Source organism: Branchiostoma belcheri, unplaced genomic scaffold (genome assembly GCF_001625305.1).
Source record: "Branchiostoma belcheri isolate BF01 breed outbred unplaced genomic scaffold, Haploidv18h27 scaffold34, whole genome shotgun sequence".
Classification (NCBI taxonomy): Eukaryota; Metazoa; Chordata; class Leptocardii; order Amphioxiformes; family Branchiostomatidae; genus Branchiostoma; species Branchiostoma belcheri.
In genome coordinates this window covers 895664-915519 of record NW_017803954.1, presented here as the reverse complement: position 1 = coordinate 915519, position 19856 = coordinate 895664, and the positions used below count along the sequence as shown (strand labels likewise).

The following is a 19856-nucleotide window of genomic DNA, read 5'->3' as shown; positions in this document are numbered from 1 at the left end:
TCTTTTAAATACCACTAAAATTTAAGGGTTCAAATGGTTAACAGTTACGGATTTTCATCACATTGATAGGTGTTTGGCTTTCTTGGCACACAGTGGCAAGAGAAGGATTGTGCGGTTTGAAAATTAAGTACCATGTTATGTTAAAGACGCAGAAAAATTGCGACCAATACGGGGAATGACAAAATGGGCACATCCCCGCAAGTGAATTCTGAACGCTCCCTAATATACATAATGGACGATCCCTACCAAACCTCATTCCCGTGAGGTCAAAAGGTCACAAGAGGAGATTGAGCGCATTATAACAGCAAGAAGTATCAGAATTTGAGTTCGCATGGATTCAACGAGTATGACAAAATCTATCATTTTTGTGGCACAATAAATTATTTGAGTGGATCAAAGTGAAACAAAGTGCCTTTTTTCGTATTCAATGTAAACAATACATTGCAAGAACGTGGTTTTACATTGCTTTGCTATCGTTGGTCAAAATGGCGGCTAAAGTGTGGAAAAAATCAACGCAGAAATCTCAAGGTTTGTTTTGAAGACAAGTAAGTCATTAAAAAACGGGGTATATGGGTCAGCTCAGGGCTTGTTGGTTACATGTGAGAAACTTCTATTGACTGCAGGCTAATCCTTGTAATCTGGTGTGTTTTAGCGACCGGCGAAGCAACGTGTTTTGTATCTTGGAAAATGTGTCTTCGTACAGCTAGCTTTGTTTGAAGAAACGAACCATAAATATTATAATTGGCCATTGTTCCAAAAAGTTGTCCATTTGATTACGACGAAACCAATTAATAAATAATCCCGGCTTCGATTTTAAGCTTTAATGACTAACTTGGATAGCCAAATAAACGTTCTTATTGTGGTAGAGTTTTTTTTTTAATAATCTATATTAAATTATATATTTTTTTACTTGAACTTTGAAGCCAACTTAATTATTATTTTTTTGCTTCTTTGGAAAAAATCACACCAATGTATACTGTACAAATTATACAGGTTATAGAGTAGATATATGTACAATAATGAGCAGATATAAGCCTTTCCACTGGCCATTTTATTGAATCCAAAACAAAGGAAGGATTTGTTCTGTGAGTTTTGCAGACTGCTACAAGGAAAAAATTATGATAATTGAACAAGTCAGCATCTTCTCACTATCTGTGATCCAATGGTTTTATGAAAAGCGCACTTGTCAAATAGTGTCCAAGCGAGTAGCAGACTATTTTACCTTAGCAGCACTATATTTCTCTTTATACTCTCTTCTTTCAGCAGAGAACAAACTGTGCTGCTAGGCTGAGAAAGACTCAGCTGATCAACAATTACAACAATACAAGTGCAGGGCATGGTGGGGGAAGTGTTACAGGTGTGTTGTTAGTTCACCGTGGCTTGCAGAAAATGTCATTTTGAGAAGCGAACAGTGCATATATATATAATCATATAGTTACTAGCAATTGCAAAATAATGCAATGTTTATTTCCTTCGCTGAGTGCTAATAGGTAACAGGTTACAAGTAATCTTACTATTGTTGCACTTGTGGATCATACGAAAATGTTGTATTCCTAGTGTCATAACAGGGCTTGAAATGCTTTTTTTCGGCTTATTTCCACTGGTGAAAATTACTTGCACCAGACAAATTTTATCTGCACTACTTAGGCCTTGGGAAGTATGTATCATACTAAAAACTGTTCTGAAACCATTGCCACTATTTCTTATACAGCCAAATTCGCAGCAAATGTATATAAACCCATTGAATACATGGACCAGTGCAAGTTAGGTGCAACCACAAGTTAACACCAGCAATACCTGCACAGATCCAATTTTACCTGTACTAAGGTGCATATGCACCCAGTATTTGAGCCCTGCATAAACACTTTAAAGTGCAGTAAGCAAAATTATGTCGCACAAGATGAAAATTTTAATATTGCCTCCCCAATTTGACTACAACTTTGCTGTGAAATAATAGTTGGGCCGCTAGCAGACACAAGATCAAAAGGTGGTGGAAAGATAGGGATAGGCTCCGCCTCCTATACTGTACCTTAGACACAACAATCCACGGCCCCATGCCAACTGCCCCAAACTAGATCAATTATATATTATGGTTAATGAAAGCTATCCACAGCAACTGTTAAAGTAGTATTTATTGGGCCCAAGCAGTATTCCATGTTCAAAGAATGTATGTAAAGGTAGCATTCAACTGTATTCAGGATGTGGGACAGACAAAGGCCGTGTGCAGCCAAGCGAAGCTTGCTTTAGTTTTGGAAACTGGTTCTGGTGTTGTTGGTTGGATGTCTGGATCCTGAACTGCAGGATATAAAGGTCATGCAGGGTCAAGGATAATAGCAATGTTACACTCTAATCATACATGATGTATGTCACTATGTGTTGCATATATAAAGGTATGTAAACTGCTTTTTTGCAATTTGTTTAGACAGACTAAAGCATATCTGACTTGGATGTTTAGTCTCCAATGTTTATTCAAATAGCTGTGGTTACCATCCCGGACAAAGCTTAGTTCCTTTGAAGCAAATAGCTTGACCCAGACAAATTTACAAAATGCAGCAGATGAAGCTATGCCTACCATATATATCCCCAAAAAAACCATTATAGTCTTTTTGCAGCTGGTGTACATACATGTATTCAATTATTCATGTTAGAAATACATGTAATTAGCTAATTAGTAACACCTAGCTGTCAGCATTAAAATTTAATTAGACTTCAAAACATATTAGGGCTCAAAATTCATTTTGGGAATAACCTAGAAAAATTAGGTGCACTAAAAAATTTTGGGTGCACACTGCACAGCATATGCCAACCCAGTTCACATTAATGAGCTGCCAACTCCAGTGTATGGAAATGTTCCTTTTACATTTGTGTGGTACAGCGAGGTAGGAGAAGACGGTCTTTAGTCTTTGTACGAAATTTCTGATGTATGTTTATCAATTTTATTTCTGTTGACAGGTGTGTACAGGCTCCATGTTAACCCATCAACCCTGTCAAGATGCCAAGCAAGAAGAATCACATGTTGTATTAGGTGGAGAAACAGTGCTTTACAGTGTCTGGAACACAATGTGCACAACCTAGAAAGTGTCATAACTATTGGCCAACATTGGTAGAAGGACTTCCAGTCAAGATGCCACCCACTCCAGAAACTTGTAGCAAAGCCAGAAGCTCCCAGCTGTCTTCACGAAAGAAAGGTGTACAGGAAACCCTCACTGGCCCACAATCCACCGGGAAGGTCAGGAAGTGCTCCTTACGTCTTAGAAAACTGGCTAGCAGTAAGACAAAGGAACCTGGCACTTTCCCTGAGGTTCTGAAGTGCAGGACAGAACAGGTAACCAATGTTACCAATGATAGAGCTAGTCAGGTATCTACTCATGGGACATTTAAGTTCTCTACAGTGGATCTAAGACAGAGAACTCTAAGGAACTCATTACAGTTGGGTTCGTCCAGCTACAAAGGAAAGCCTGACAGATCCTTGGAGAAACACACCATTAGAAATGGTCAAGTAAAAAGCTCCAGTGCAGGAACAAGTCTCGAAGAAAACCTGGCAAATAGTCACAAAGAACCAAAGAAAGTTCCAAAGCCATGTACAAAAAGACTCTTGTCTATGAGGGTTGCCTTAGCTGATGTTGAGCTGGGCTCTACTGAGGACAATGGACTTTTCAAGACAGCTGAGAAGAGGAAGACTGATCCATCTTCTGCCCCTGTAAATGCACCTCAGAAGAGAGACACAAATGTAAAAGGAGCATTTCCATACACTGGAGTTGGCAGACCCTCCAAATATGACATACCAACAGTCTCCCCAGCCTCAAGGGTGGAGGATAGCAGTGTTGCTAAAGACAAAGGTGCCAACCAAACTGACGGAATGGAGGTCCAAACATGTAAGATTGCCAAGCTGCGGGGAAATGGGTCTGCCATAGAGTGGATTCAAGTAGACCTGACAGAGGCTAGTATAAATGACTACATCAAATCCAAGAAAGCCAAGCTGGCGGAAGATGAGAAAATGCATAATGGCGGAGCCAGGAAGAAGGAGAAAACATACTACGTAACAGCAAACATCATCGAAAATTCTGCCAGGCAAGAGTGCAATAAAAAACCAGTCCTAAAGAACTCTTGTAAAGCAAGTAGTTCTTTGTCAAAGCTCCGTGTTGTTGATTATGTTGGGAACAGTAAAAACAGAAACAAACAGAGCGGAATTACGGTTGTTGAGAAGGAGGCCACACCACAGACAGTTGTCTTAACCCCAAAGAATATGTTTTCCTGCATACATGCTGGCTGTGCATTCAGTACAGACTATGAATCTCGTCTTAAAAAACACCTCAGATCTCATGATTCTGCAACAGCCAATGCGATAGGCTGTCTGCAAGATAATTCCAAAGAGCAGGCACCATACCAAAAGAACATTGTGTCAGATGACATTGATACTACTGCAGAATGTATCATACTTGATGAGGTTCAAAGCAAATCAAGCAATTGTGAAAACCACAAGGTGTTCCATGAAAAAGAGCAGGAGCAGACAAGTGTGAGGGAAGCACACAACAGTGAAACCTTCCCAGAAATCAAAGGGAAACATCAGAGTGTGGATGGTGTGGAGGGCCCGCTTGGAATCCACCAACAAAGGGACAGTAAGAATGAAAAACACACAGAAACAGTTGTCCCAGTCACAGAGCAAGATGGGGTAAACACTGATGTGAAACAGGTGCCATTGCAAAACAGTGGGGAAGAAAACCACTCAGAAACAGTTCTTCAAGACATAGAGCAACATGAGGTAAAAGACAAGGTGAAAGTTGTAACTGTAACCCATGAACCAGAAGGGAGCGGTGAAGATACCGGCATAGAAACAGCTTTTGAAGTCTTACAGCAACATCAACTGGCAGTGCAGAAGGAGGCCACATCTATAGTCAGTCAAGAAGAAGTCACAGTGACAGAAACTCCCTCAGAAGCAGCTGAACAAAGCAGGCAACAACAACAGGTAACACTTGAAGAGGATGATACTGCTGTAATCAACCAACAAGAAACCAGCAGCAAAGAAACTCACTCAGAAGCAATTATACTGGTCAACCAACAACAACATGTAACACTTCATGACGGTAGCCCTGCTGAAGTTAACCAGCAAGAAACCACTGGGAAAGACACTCACTCACAAGTCAGGCATCAACAACAACAAGCGATTCTTGAAGAGGATAGCACTGCTATAGTCAACCAACAAGAAACTACTGGGAAAGAAACTCACTCAGATGAAGTTGAACATGTCAGGCAACAACACACAACACTTGAAGAGGTTGACATTGCTGTCATCAACCAGGAAGAAACTTCTGGGACAGAAACTAAGTCAGAAACAGTTGTCTGGCAACAGCAACAGGTAACACTTGAAAAGGACGACATGACTGTAAACGACCAGGAAGAAAGTACTGGGAAAGAAACCGACTCAGAAGTAGTTAAACAAGTCAGGCAACAAGAGCAAGTGACACTTGAGGAGGTTGACACTGCTGTCATCAACCAGCAAGAAACTACTGGGAAAGAGACATGCTCAGAAGCAACTGTACAAGACAGGCAACAAGAACAGGTACATGTGACACTTCAAGAAGATGACAATGATGTCATCAACCAGCAAGAAACTAACAATGAAGAAGCTCATTTAGAAGCGGTTGTCCAGGTCAGGCAACAAGAACAGGTAACACTGGAAGAGGATGACATGACTGTAAACTACCAGGAAAAAACTACCAGGACAGAAAGTAACTCAGAAGAAGTTGAACAAGCCCAGCGGCAACAACAGGTGACACTTGAAGAGGTTGACACTGCAGTAATCATCCAGCAAGAAACCTTGGGTAATGAGACAGACCCCAAAACATCTGCCCAACTCACAGAACCAAACCAGGTACCAAGTGAAGACAAAGACATTCCAGTATTCCACCAGCTAGAAATCATTACAAAAGAAAACCATTCAGAAATGGCTGTTGAAGATATTCAGGAAACAAAAGATGTGCCTGTTTCCCATCAGGAATTAAAACTTGCAGATCCTGGTTTTGAAGTGCCATTAGAACTTGGTGGAAAAAACTTGGTAGATTCTGCAGTGGGCTGTATAAATGATAGTGATAATGACAGTGAAGCAACAGATGTGTACAGCTTCACAGAAAACAACAGCACACATGGAACAGACATTGATTTGGGCACAAAGAAAACTTCACCTGACCTTGTACAAGAGCACTCTGTGACTGAGGAACAAGTGCAATCAACTGATATTGATAAGTTTGTTACTATGACAACAGATACAAATATTACTGTCCCAGACTGTGAATCTGATGAAGAAGAGCAGGAGTTACAAACAGCATCAGTGGAATCAACAGTTTCAGACAGAAGCCAAGAAAAGATGACAGAAGGATCACAGGTGGAGGGTTCAAGTCAAGAAGCTACAGAATCAGGTCCAGGTGATGCAAGGGAGGAAATATCTCCAATGTTTGAAGATAGTACAACTTCTCGAGGAACATCACCTCTTGCTGTCCCAGATGCAACTGAAGATGCGGAATTGATACAAGTATCACCTATGTCACATACAGGCTTGCGTGAAGGTGACAAAGAGTCTGTCAAAACCTCACCCTGTACTTGTCCAGATATAAGCCAAACCCAAGAATTCTCTATTGCAGAAGAAGCACCAGCTCAACAAAGTATAGATATCATTGGGGAAAACAAAACACCATCTTTGACAGTTTCAATGCAAGCTGACATAGTGTTAGGAGAACCACCAACAGACAGCACATTGATAGGGGAAGCATCATCTCCCGAAGTCACAGACTCAAGCCAACATGAGGAGAGAACTCAAAAAGAATTCTTGCAGACTCTACGGCGAAGAAGGCCAAATGGAGTTCAAATCTCAGACAGCGGGAAAAAATTGACTTGTCCAATGCCCGAGCAAGTAAACATTCCCAAAAAGCGTGGACCAGGTAGACCTAGAAAGATCCAAACACTTTCGTTGCCTGCTAAAGACAATATGGAAGAGCAGGCTTGTCCAATGCTAGAGCAAGTAAACATGCTCAAAAAGATGAGTCAAGGTAGACCAAGAAAAAGGAGAAAAGTTCAAAGACTACCAGAAAAAGACAATACCACAGAAGTGTCTTGCCCAATGCTGCAGCCACCAGTTATCCCCCTAAAACGGGGCCCAGGTAGACCAAGGAAGGTAGGCTTGCCAACCAAAGAAAGACCAGTGTTGCCAGCTAAAGATTATCCAATCAGGTCCAGAGTGATGAAGAGAGGTCGAGGCAGACCGAGGAACTACCCACGTCCTGAAGAACACTCCCACGTCCCTGGTACCAACAAAAACAACATACCTCACATCAACAAACAGCTGGAAACCTCGTCAAGAAAGAGAACATTGCAGGCGGGAGAGGACTTGCATAATGAATACCCACCAGCAAAGAGAAGAAGGAGGAGACTACGCCAGGCGGACATGAAAAAAGGTCGTCCCAGGGTGGAAGTGAATCAGACAACTCTTAGTGTACAGCAAAGCAGCGAGGAAATGATGAGCTTAGACTCACCAGATCCAGGCACACTGCCACCTGTCACAGGTGTTAACTCTGAGGAGAAACAGGGACATGACAGCCTGTGTGAAGAGGGCAATAAAGAAACACCCATTCTGGCACATGGTAAGGGACACAGGTTAGCAAAGAAAGGTAAAGAGCGTCAAAGAGATGGCACTTGTCACCTGATCCAAAGAAGAAGGGGCAGGCCCCCAAAGGACATGGGCAAAGTGGCATCTACTTCAACTGAAAAAGAAGGGCAGAAGAAGTTTGATCCATTGCAGGTTGTGCCCATGAAGTATACCTTGTCAGTTAGTCTGACTCACATCAACCACCAAGAGGGGGGACACTTCAGCACAGCTGACTATGCTAACAAGAAGAACAAGGCATGGAATGATGTGTCTGAAAAGAAAAGGAAGGCAAGAGAGTTGGTTGCGAGGAGCCTCAGACTTAGGAATCACAGAAAAACTAGTGAGAAGAAAGATGCTGACTCGAGAAGTATTCTGAGACTCCAAAGTCTTAGGCAGAGTGCAGGAAGGCAAGAAGTTACAGCCCCAGTTCAGAAGGACACGCCAAAGAAGAAAGGCAAGTCACCCCTGAAGTGCAGATATTCGATGGCTCTCCTGGCCTGTAGTCAGTGTGATTTTGCTACCATTGAAGAGAAAAAGATGGAGCAACATCATGAAAAGACAGGCCACATGGCTACAAGCTCTGCCTCACTTGGAGAGATGGAACAGGAACAGGAGAAACCCAAAACAAATGGGAGGATGTACAAATGTAGAAACTGTAGCTATAAAAACAAGAAGAAAGCAAAGGTGCTACGTCACAAGGCCAGATGTGACAAAAATTTTGTCCGTGTATTGAGACCAGTCAAACAAAGCAGCAAAGAGGAAGACATCCAGTCATCTAATGATGTGAAGAAATCCAGTCAGTCAGGGTATGATTACAGTAAGATGTATGCTTGTAACCTATGCCCATTCAAGACCCTCCGTAAGAACTGTCTGACGACCCACAAGGACCACCATAATACAAGGTGCAAGCAGAGACAGCGGACATGTAAGCTGTGCTCCTACGGTTGCAACGACAAAGCTCAATTTAGGAAACACTTGAAGTGGCATAAAGAAGACAAAGCAGATTCAGTAGAACCTGTGGTGAGTGGGGCAGTTGAGCAGACTAATGTTATTGAGAAAGAGAAATCTGCTTCAACAGGAAATGGAGAAGATCTTGCCAGCAGCTGTAATAATATGTCAGATGGTGATGATGAAGATGATGTTAAATTGAAATGTCCAAATTGTCCCTTTGAAACGCACATCCCACTCTCTATTGAACTGCACATACAACACCACAAAGACATCTGTCCCCACAACCACCTTCAGTGCCGGTTCTGCACGTTCGTCTGCAGGACGAAAACCCACATGACCAGACACATGAAGGTACACAAGGTGGCAACAGAACCACTAAGAGAAGAAAACCATATTATCAACAACTCAGGTGACGTGGAGAAGCAAGCTTTTCATGCTTACGATTTTGACCTGAATCAGGAAAACTGTCCAGAAAAGATTAGTGTACACACTACAGTGACCAAACAAACTGAAGCAAAGGAGCAGCATGTCTGTGTGAAGTGCTCTGTGGTCTTCAGATCCAGGTATCGGCTTCTCATACACAAGATCCAGCATGAAACAGGAGCCTACCTACGCTGTGAAGAGTGCAAGTTCAGGACGAAAAAGCACAAGAAGTATCAGTTCTTGGCACATCTGAATGCGCACTTCAATATGAAGCCGTACAAGTGTAAGTACTGCCCTTACAGGGCACGCTGCTACAGCACTGTCTTCCATCACATCCTGAAGTCCCACAACACCAAGATGCAGCACTCCAGATACAGGTGTAACAAGTGCTCCTTCTCCTGCAAGGGTCTGGGCTGGCTGAAACGTCACCAGGAGCTGCATCTCCAAGGGCAGGTTGTCCCCTCAGAGGGGGACAGAGAGGCAAAATATGACATTGAGCTTGAGAACATCATTGTCTGTGGCAAGTACAAGCAGGCCAAAACAGAAGGACAGGATGAGGTCATACCCACCACAGACAGGGTGAGCTCCACCACTGCGGGATCACCACAGAAACATGCTGGGATCAGGTGAGTTTGCAACATTTCAGCAGCCTGACTGACAGTACTTCTCATGGTTGCTTTCCTGCCAACAAAACTGGGCCTGCAACTAGGAGAGCATACTAAGGCTAAAAAGGCTGGTATCCAAGCTGGATTTTAAATATTTAGAAGAAATTGGGAAAATTTGCTGGGGATTGGAAGATGATAGTTGAAAATTATCCTTAATGTTTGTGTGCTTTTTTGTTTTCCAGCTGTGTGAGGGAGATTCAGAACACCACTGATGGTAGTGTTGAGCTGTGGTTCCTGTGCAGATTCTGTGGCAAGATGCACATAGACCAGGAGACCTGGTTTGCCCATGTCCAGCGCCACATCATCAGCAGTGCCTGGCATCCCAAAAATGCCTTATTGTCCAAACCTGCTCCAAGAGAAGAGATCAACCCATCAGGATGTCCTTGTGATGGTCTGTGCCAAGGTGAGGAGGCTGAGGAGGACAGTCAGCAGCATGCAGTGATGGAGAAACATGGGGACACTGATCGTCAGTCAGATGGTGCTCTTGACACAGCAGAAGAGTTCCACTATGCCAACATTCAGGGCAAGGTAGATGTAGCAGCATCACAGAAATGTGGCGATGGAAAGGAGTGGAGTAGGGAAATCTCCATAAAGGAAGACCTTGAAGAAACTGCTAATTGCAGTCCTTCCTCAAAGTGGGACAAAGAAGAAGAAGATAGCAGCATGACAGGGGACCGAATGCTAAGAAATCGACTCAACTCCACAGACTCAGTTCTGTGCAGACAGAACTCGAACCCAAGTGGTCCCATGTCTACTGTTGACACAGATGATGACTCTGATCTTCCGCCGTTACTCAAAACCACCAACGAGCTGGAACTGGCCTTTGTGTTCCCCCCAGAGAAACAGGCGGAACTCATCAGAGAGCATCTCGTTAATCATGAAACAGCAAGTATCGGGTCAGAGGACAACGCTGTTCCAAGCCTACAGGAAATCAAACCGGAGGGTCACGAAGAAACCACCTACTTACCACAGTGTGACAACGAGAGTAGTGTCAGCTGCTCAGGATCGACGGTGGGCAGCAGTGAAGGTCAGCTGTTGTCGACAGGAAACCCGACGTCAGATGAGAAAGAAGAAGAAGCTGGACCAGATTTGTCTGCGTGGATCTCTTCTCTACAGTACAGTCAGACTTCAGAGATAGAAGGGGCCATTTGTACAAAGGTGCCGGGTCTCCCACCAGGGAAGACCATCAGGTGTCAGTTTTGCGGACAGCAGTTTGCCTTTCAACTGAAGTTTCTGCAGCATGCAAAGCGTCACCTGCTGTGACAAATCTTTACTCTTGTGCCAGGAATTTTATAACATGGGGCCATACTGTTACACTAGCATATAGGAAGGTCTTTATTGTCATACTTTTTATGGTTTAGTTCCGAAGGATGACAATGCAATGTGTAAAGATGTTTTGAATCGATGAAAACACTCCAAAAATTAATGGCATAATTGAAACTATAGTACCCAGTAAAAAACTTTCAAGTATGTACAGTATGGGTATGGAAATATATGTCATTGACAAGAATTTATTAGCACCACCACCAAAACTGATTGACTTCTGCATAAACATGGTTGAAAAATGAAAGGGAAAAATTGTTTGACACTCATGTATTAAATCCAACTGCAGAATTCTTAAGATTTGTAGCATATTGTCATGGGGGTGGTCATCAGACTTGGCAGTATTGCAAGTAAACCTTTGCATTGATTACTAATATATCTGTTAAGTATGCAAGTACGAGATGTAGCATCCTGTTTATGTAAAAAAATGACCAATAATGTTTCCATGGTACGTTTTCGACAGGAATTAGACAAGAGTTGGAAACGATATTCTAGAAAACTGTTCATATTAGCAGGTCTAGTATTTGGAAAGTTTTTGCAAGGTTCCATGGCATTAGGTGGAGGACAACAATTTTTCTTGGAGTGCCATGGAAAGAAAATTTCACATAAATATTTTATAGTGACAACAAGTTCTCATATGTAGGGGCTGTAGCTGTAGGATTTAGCGTACTAAAGGCCTTTTGTAAATTTGTTTTGATATGATTTTTGTATTTTTCCCAACTACGGAGGGAGCATCCAGAGACATGGACCATGTATATTTTGTCATCTTTTTGGCAGAAACTTTAAATTGAAAGTGATGTACACATTTTTAGGTGCACTGAAGAAACATACATTCTGTATATTTCACTTAAACAATTGGTGATGGGTTTTACCTAACAAAGACATCATATTATGCAAGAAAAGTATCATTTCATCAAGCCAATAAGTTGTATCTTATGACTATTCCCTTTTGACATTTTATCACGACTAGCTGTAGAACTACAATGAATGTATGTGGACCATCTAAAATCCTTTCATCAACAGCCCTTCCAACAAACTTTCACTACATTTCACTGCTTGCTTCTCTCCTTCCTCTTCTCAAACTCAGGAAATTTGCCATCAGGAATCATCATGAAAAGTTTCACTAACATTCTTGTTCTGATGTGTGTAGTTTAGCACCACCGTGGTTGATAGAGGCACTGTCATTAGGACATAGCATTTTTACACATTACCACATTTAGTCAGTGGACCTTAGTTGTAAACTGTATGTACACCTCTAGCTACTTAATAGAATCTGTCAAACTTTTGGTGTAAGGTTTAAGACTTGGGGAAAATTTACAGATCCATCCTTCAGAACAAAATTATTACCTTACTGTGATCTTAAGTTACTTGCATGTTGATGCTTTTCATTGTTTATTATGTTATCAGGTTAGGTGTGAGTAAGTTAAAGCAAGTAATGATTTTTTTTTTAATTAGTAGACCATTGCAATGGCTGACTTGGTAATTTTTTACAGCCAACCATCCTGTTGTCACTGCATTTTTTCTCAGTCCTTCTGAGGCCCGATTCAACCACCATCATCATTCTTGACTGTGCACTTTCTGTCATGTAACTATTTTTCTGTGCAATAGCATAGTGCAAACTGGTTTGTTGAGATGTTTGTGTACTAGAGGTATATTTTTGGTTGAAAACAGCAGACTGTATTATGTAACTGGGTCAGGGGTAATCCAGGAAAGTACAATGGGGTATGTCTTGTCAACCATTAAGAATAGACTTATCCCAACTGTCCATAACAATTAGCTGTTCAACCAATGATAGCATGAGAATTTTGGTTTGGCCAATGAGAAGGTGACAGCATGCTCCTCTAGGACTGTTACTAGGGGGTAAATTAACCCCAGCTATAAAGAGTTTGTGTAAACACAGGCTACATAGGACTGTAAATTTGGTTGTTCTAAAGGTAGTTTTCAGAAAGTTGCACAATTTTTTAATCAATCTTTATGGATGTTGATGATTATTGTTGACACAGGTGGGAAACCACAGAAAAGCTGTTTAATTCTAGAGAAATGTTCTTTGTGGGGTGGAGGAATGTAAGCAATACACCTGTATGTGTGAACTATGTGGGGTAATGGTAAGGTTTTTGGAGGGAGATGCAATGTCCTTGCAATGTGAGGTTGTGGTTGGTCATCTATCTGTGCAGTTTGAATGCAACACATGGGAGCGTTTCCTTTTCATGTTCCCCCACCCACACTGGGACTACATTGGTAATGGGGGTTCTGTGAATTCCCTGTATTCCTTGGTTAGATACATCGCTGTTAATTAAACCTATATAGTGACCATTGTGTGCATATACCTCGATGTGCATTACTATTTGGAGTTCTTGTTATTTCATATATTGTATTTCTAAATCCTTGACTCTCTAACTAGATCTTAATTGCTGCTAGTAGTAGTACTTCTTGTACACCTTTAGTAGAAAGGGCAGCTCAATTTTGAAGCATTCTCTTCTTAAGATGGAATCATTAAATTTCAATCATGTTCTATCATAGATTTTGTTTGCTTTGTGTACTTGTGCATTATATGATCTCAAGGAGGGAGGAGGACCTTGGTTTCTATGAATTGGTGGACGTGCTAAGAACACTAGCTTGGGACCAGCGTAGTAAAAACATTCGTGCTATGCTAGGGCACGTGCTACACATGTATTTACCTGTACTGTAGATGATCGTGTTAACCAGACAATTTACCACGAAGAAGACATTTGGCCACATGTATAACAGGTGGTTGGCCAAACGTGTTCAGGTACATAATTATATAGGTCTGGACCTATACCTAAAATTTGTTCAGGTACACAGCGCATTGTCATATTTTAACCGGTTTCTGCTTAAGAGAATACCTGACTGACCACCCTACATTCTAAGTATGTAAAATGACTTTAGGTAGAATTTGTCATGAGAGGTAGCCCTATAATGTTTGGCCTGTGGTAAGGCCACAGCAAGTAAATTCTATGGATGACATCCACCGCAGACTCCAAATCTAATGCGAGCGGGCAAAAAAAACAAAACAAGACGGGTCGAAAAAAACAAAGCTTCAGATCTACATTAGATCTACATTTCAACAATCAGGGTATAAATGGTTTTGATTCAGTAGGAACATCACATATACGCAGCCAGCATCACATGTCAGTGATGTCACTGCATCAAAGTAAGAAACAAAACATTAAATCAGAGCCGTTTCTTGTCTCCTCTCTTCATAGTTATCTGCCACCCACCTTCCGGCATGGCAACAGACATCTTTGCCCATTTTCGGCATGTTGGCCACATAGAAGGCAACAATTTTTTTTTTTTTTTTCCAAAATCAGGCGAAAATTAATGCGCGCGCCGATGTCATCCATAAATGCTGTGGCCTAATTATGACTAACAAAAGTACAAGACTGAAAAAGTCGCATGCAGACAATAATGTGGTCAAGTTTTATAATTAATATCACTACTTTTCTAGCGATATCATTTTGTATATCGCAACAATTTATTGGACATCAGGACCTCGCGCAAAGAAATCTGGGAAGAAATGACGTCATCTCTTGCTGTAGTGCCGGGAATCTCGAAATCGAGCAGTTGGTGAACAACAACGAACAACAGTCTGAAAACTCTGAGGTAATGTGAATTTGTAAATGTAAAGCATAATGCACTTGGTCAATATCAGTGTTACGTTGAGTTTCGTCGCCACGTGGAAGTGACAGACATATAAATGTGAAAAGTTTTGTGGGAAACTCATCATGGAGGTAAAAAAATCACATTTTTCCCTGCATGCTGTACTAATACAACCCTCTTCTCACAGCTGCAAGCTTAAGAGCTACAGATAAGTAACATACCGTTGAACATGTCAGCCCGTACCTTTTGGTTTCCGCATGTTTGCCCGACGTTATTTCATCGTAGTTTATTTACTTGAAAATGTCTGTAGTTCGATATGTAAGAACTTGAAGGTACAGATCGGAGAGGGGGTGGGGGGCATCAGTAAAATATTTTATTATCAATTATGGAACTGTCGGCAGTGGTATATAAATGGTGTACAATTGCTTTTTCCTGAAATATCAAATTCGTGTAGCGCCTCCATTTTTTTCCTGATGCTGGAATACATGTGACGATATCTCCAATATTTACAGGTGCCGCCTCTGCCGAGTGAATGACCCCACCCTCCACCCCCTCCCCCGTCAGATGACTCAGAACATTTAGAGGACGTGAAATTGCGGGAAAACACTGGCTCGTCACTTCATACGTCATCCCCGGACTTGCAACTTTCCATCCGCCTCAGCTGCAGTTCTTCAGACAAACCTAGTGACACAGGAGGGCAGGTAAACATGGACCAGACAGTCAGGCTGAAGTGTGGGTGCTGCGATTATCGCTGTTTCCTCCCGGAAAGATTAAAGAAACACTGGAGGAAATACCACAGACCTGTACTCACTTGTGAGATATGCAGTTATAAATGCCTCCAACCCAAAACGATGCGAAAACACTTGAAAACACACCCAGACTTGAAGAAAAAGATGTCAAGCACTGCACTAGCCGCATGGCAAACATACACTGAACCGATATTTACCTGTGAGCTCTGTAAACATCAGTGTAAATCGTATGATCTTTTACTGAAACATATGAAGCAGCATAATCGAAAGTATAAAGGATACTCTCCTGATGGAATCAGGTCAGTCCTGTGCTGTGACAGCTGTGATTATGAGTGCGTCAATCCCAAGACAATGAGAAGGCATATCAAAAATCATACAAACAGAAAGTCAAACAATACACAGTCCAGTGGTGACCATGAGAACATTGATTCCCAGTCATCGCAAAAAAGCACCAAGAAACATGCAGATGGAATCATCGTAGATGATAACCCTGGGTCTACTGAAAGTTTCAAGTCTTCAAGTTGTCTCAGTATCTACAACAAGGATCACACGATGGATTACGAGGAGGAAGAGCACAGAACTCAGCCTGGCCTAGCATCAGTTGAGTTTGAAAGTCAAACCAATAAGGCTAAGACATTTAGTGGGACTGAAGTAGTATCAAGGGACAATATGCCTTACTGTACAATTTATTGGAGCTACGGTGGCTGCAGCAGTTCTAACACTGGACACTTGGTGGAGCTTCATGTTGGTAATAATGTTGTAACATCAGATGACTTACTATGAAAACTGAGGAGCAGTACACAGTGGAGCCACATTCAAGCAAAATGCCTTATTTGAACAATAATTTGCCTCTTTTCTGAACAGGCATATGTATGAAAAATATGCCTCTTATCTTCAGTTAATGATTCAAATTGTATTAGATGGTTGAAATACATGTATCCTCTAAAGGTTATAAGTAATGAATATGTGGCAAAGCAGTTTTATTAACAAAATAGATCTTTGCTTCGTTGAACCACTGTCATATTTTGTTTGCCTTTGGAAGAGTTGCAATAACATTGAGTTGTATTATTGGAAACATGGCTGTGTCTCTCAGTGATTCAGTTTCCTTCAATTTTTCACCTACCGTAGTGTAAATTTTGAAGTGTTTATAAACTTTATTATTAGAACACACGAGTGTGGTCTTCTGCGTAGTCATATGAGGTGGGCTAGGGATTGAGTAACACCCTAGCTTACGCCTACTTATTACTTGAGATCAAAGAGAGCACACGCGTCCTCACTCCCAATACAATATTAAATGGCACACTCCCTGGTGATATCCATTATGCCATACCAAAATAATTCTATGGATGACGAACTCAGGATACTGAAGCCTAATATGAGAGCACAGGGCTAAGACAGAAAAAGATGAGCAAAATGAAGTGCTATGGCAAAATTTTGAAAATGAAGAAATTAAAATCAAATCAAACTGAAAGGAAACACTTAGAAAGAATTGCTTATAACCTATATAGGGTTCATAAGCAGAGTATCAGCTGTTATCTTCATTGCTCTGTAAATATGCAATATTACACATGGAAAGTGCACGATTTTAGACTCTTTTGGCAAAGAGAATGCCCGTTCCCTTGTAGTGAGAAGTATACATTTTCACCACGCTGCACATCGAAATACGCTGGTTTGAAGAAACCATTTAGTCAACAGCATACAGACGGGTTCTTTGATCATACCTTGTTGAACGCTTTTACGTCTGTTTGATCCTGTGTCCATCAACCAAAGACGTCTGCCATATTTGGTAATCGTCGAAAACACACCCGTGAACAGAATCCATAGCCCAGCCCATCTCCCTCAAAACGTAGAAGTGCAAAATAAAAACATGTGAATGTAAATATTTCACAGGCACCTTCTCATTGGTCGAACCGCTAATTAACATTCTGTCATTGGTTGAAGCTGATCTAATTACGATGGACAGTCAGGATCCATCTGTAGGTGGAGCAAACTAAATTTTAAAAGCGATTTTTCCACCTGTGCCCTGCGTCAGGCGCTATTGAGGCACATTAACCGATCTTCAATTTCCTGTTCGCCCCATTGGTTAAAATGGGCCTATACAAGACTGCCTGGTAGAACTAAGACAGATTTTCAGCACCAAGGACAGACCGCGCCTGCTGATTTTCTCTAACAAGGCGATTGCAACAGGATCAACATGCCGTCGTCCGTTCTCCCCTACCACAGCTACACAGCAAAGCAAACAGTAAGTGGATTGAAGAACATTTTATTAACCGTGGCTTTTGCGCTTGTTATCTGTATTCATTCTGCTTATTGTCAAACTACGGAACAGACAGGGCGAAACAACGAGACATTAAATGGAAACCTGGGGAGCGGGGAAACACAAAGCGTCAATACCAGCGGTGCTGTTGCCCCTACAGTGATCCGGACACCTGAACAAGTTTCAACTACGCAGACTCCACCCAAACAATCGACAGTTTGGAACGCCATGGTCTCAAATGGCAAATCCTCAAACGGGCCAAAAGAACAAGCAATCAATTCCAAAGAAGCAGAACAATTGACCAACTCCGAACAGGACACACATCACGGACAAGTCGAATTTCTGGGCCACCCTAGTTGGGCAGGTACAAACGAAACGGATCTAGGTAGTGGTATTCAATCATCCAAGCAAGAGGCAGATCGAAAAAGCGTCTCTGACCATAATCGGGAAAAAGAAAAACATTTTTCATCCGTCACATCAATCCTGACTACCCCCTCAGACGACTTCAGTCAAGAGTCCGCTCCAGATGAGCCAAGCATTCAAGACTTAGAACACAGTGTCGAAGATGTTTTAAGCATCGGTCAGTTGGATGAAGAAATCGTGTCAGCAATAGAAGAATCCCTTCACGACGACTACGAAAAGTACAACTCGACGTCAGAAGACCTGGACACGTTCATCGAGGATGAGATCCACGTCCCCGACTGCCGGGCGGGCTTCATACAGTTCGATCAAGAGGAATGGAAAATTTTCGAGCCCAATGGAACTCTGCGTCTGCTTCTCTCCGGGCTGTACGTCGACGAAAAGCACTATGTCAGATTTGGCAACTTCGTCTTCGTCTGTAACGACTTTCTCCAGTTTTCTCCTAACTTCACCGTGTCGCTCTCGAGCGCACTGCCGCAAGGGTACACACCACAGGAGATCCTGACCCTTGCTCTCAGCAGCCTGTCCGTTGTCAGTATGCTCGTCTTCATCGCCACCGCCGTTGTAAAGAAGATGTACAAGAAGATCCCGGATATCCTGAAGCTCAACCTGACCTGCTCCTTGTTGCTCGCGCAGACACTCTTCGTTTTCTCTGATGAGATCCCGCTGGGAGGATTCTGCGTGTTTCTAGCCATCCTGACGCACTACATGTTCCTGGTGGCCTTCCTCACCATGAACGTTCTTGCCTTCGACCTGTTTCGGACGCTGGGAGGCGTGTCTGTATCCACTGGGTTCAGGTGAGGTATACAGCGGGAATATATTGTACTCTCGACCAGAGGTTAGGCTTGCAAGTTGCATTGACATTATTTCCAACGCGTTCCTGCATTTTGTCGGTCTTGCTATGTTTTTACGCCAGTATAACAAAGAAACAGGCGACAAAAAGACTTTAAAACGCCCCATAAAAGTCTAATTTACTAGCCTCTGCTTGGAGATAATACATCGCCCCAGCTATGATCTATTTTTGCTTCTACTTCTAAAATTTCGGACCTCAGATGGTCAACAAAAGGGTATGCATTTCGATAAACAAATTCGGTTCATCTAAGAATATAAAAAAAAACTACCAGCTGTGCTGAGCCCTTTCTTCCTGAAATGTTCCTTAATCCATGTTATTACCATTGCAACGTGATTTGGCAAATCTGCTGGATACAGGATGTGAACACTGCAGGGGGGGCCTGCCCACACGGGAAATATTAGCCAGGTAATACATAAATGACGAGGAAGAAATATAGTCGGGGGAAGCGAGAGAGACAGAGAGAGAAAGAAAGAGAGAGAGAGAGAGAAAGAGAAGAGAGAGATGGAACTAGAAAGGTAACATTTGCAAGCAAATGCAATATGTTTACCTCAGGATGGTCTTGCCTACGATTTAACGTTATACCTTTATTAGGAAAGGAAAGGTAGAAGGATAGTTTGCTTATATTACTGACTTTTATATGCTGTTTATAGAGTAACATCAACGTTATAACTGGGGAATTTGAATGTTTTTGCCGTTGTAAGGCCAAGTCTACCCGTCTGCCACTCAAAGATCATTACCATAGACTAGTCTTGTAGTGCCATGTATAGGAGATACTAGGATATATAAAGTTACATACCACAGTACCAATGATTCACTCAGCACACACTCTTACCATGTTTGCAATTAGGCCACAGCATGTAACTTTAATCAATGACATCCTCTGCAGACTGCAAGTAAACTTCGAGTCTTTTTGACAGCTTTAGTTACAAAGGACTTTGCTGCGCTCATCTCACTACCT

At 42.0% G+C, this 19856-nt stretch overlaps 3 protein-coding genes across 9 annotated transcripts in view; all 3 read left to right on the top strand.

The window, feature by feature from the left end:
• The first annotated feature begins 452 nt into the window (after positions 1-452).
• On the top strand, positions 453-12446 carry LOC109475537. 6 transcript variants are annotated; one of them, XM_019776181.1, is made up of 4 exons: positions 453-545; positions 1264-1357; positions 2953-9639; positions 9861-12446. In XM_019776181.1, exons 3-4 carry the CDS (start codon positions 3125-3127, stop codon positions 10939-10941), a joined length of 7596 nt encoding a protein of 2531 aa, XP_019631740.1. In that variant the 5' UTR covers positions 453-545; positions 1264-1357; positions 2953-3124; the 3' UTR covers positions 10942-12446. The 6 variants fall into 6 exon arrangements, with proteins under 6 accessions (XP_019631740.1, XP_019631741.1, XP_019631742.1 ...); XM_019776182.1 differs by having other exon boundaries at positions 458-528; XM_019776183.1 differs by having other exon boundaries at positions 460-545; positions 1267-1357.
• A 2016-nt stretch (positions 12447-14462) lies between these two features.
• LOC109475671 (protein suppressor of hairy wing-like) lies at positions 14463-16430 on the top strand. 2 transcript variants are annotated; one of them, XM_019776436.1, is made up of 2 exons: positions 14463-14622; positions 15132-16430. In XM_019776436.1, exon 2 carries the CDS (start codon positions 15327-15329, stop codon positions 16149-16151), a length of 825 nt encoding a protein of 274 aa, XP_019631995.1. In that variant the 5' UTR covers positions 14463-14622; positions 15132-15326; the 3' UTR covers positions 16152-16430. The 2 variants fall into 2 exon arrangements, with proteins under 2 accessions (XP_019631995.1, XP_019631996.1); XM_019776437.1 differs by lacking the exon at positions 14463-14622 and adding an exon at positions 14651-14750.
• Positions 16431-17323: 893 nt separating this feature from the next.
• The window catches only part of LOC109475413 (adhesion G-protein coupled receptor G2-like), an 8554-nt gene continuing 6021 nt past the window's right edge, over positions 17324-19856 (top strand). The window contains exons 1-2 of the mRNA XM_019776016.1: positions 17324-17330; positions 18125-18842. Of these exons, the coding sequence (XP_019631575.1) occupies positions 17324-17330; positions 18125-18842 (725 nt within the window). The remainder of the gene's footprint in view (positions 17331-18124; positions 18843-19856) is intronic.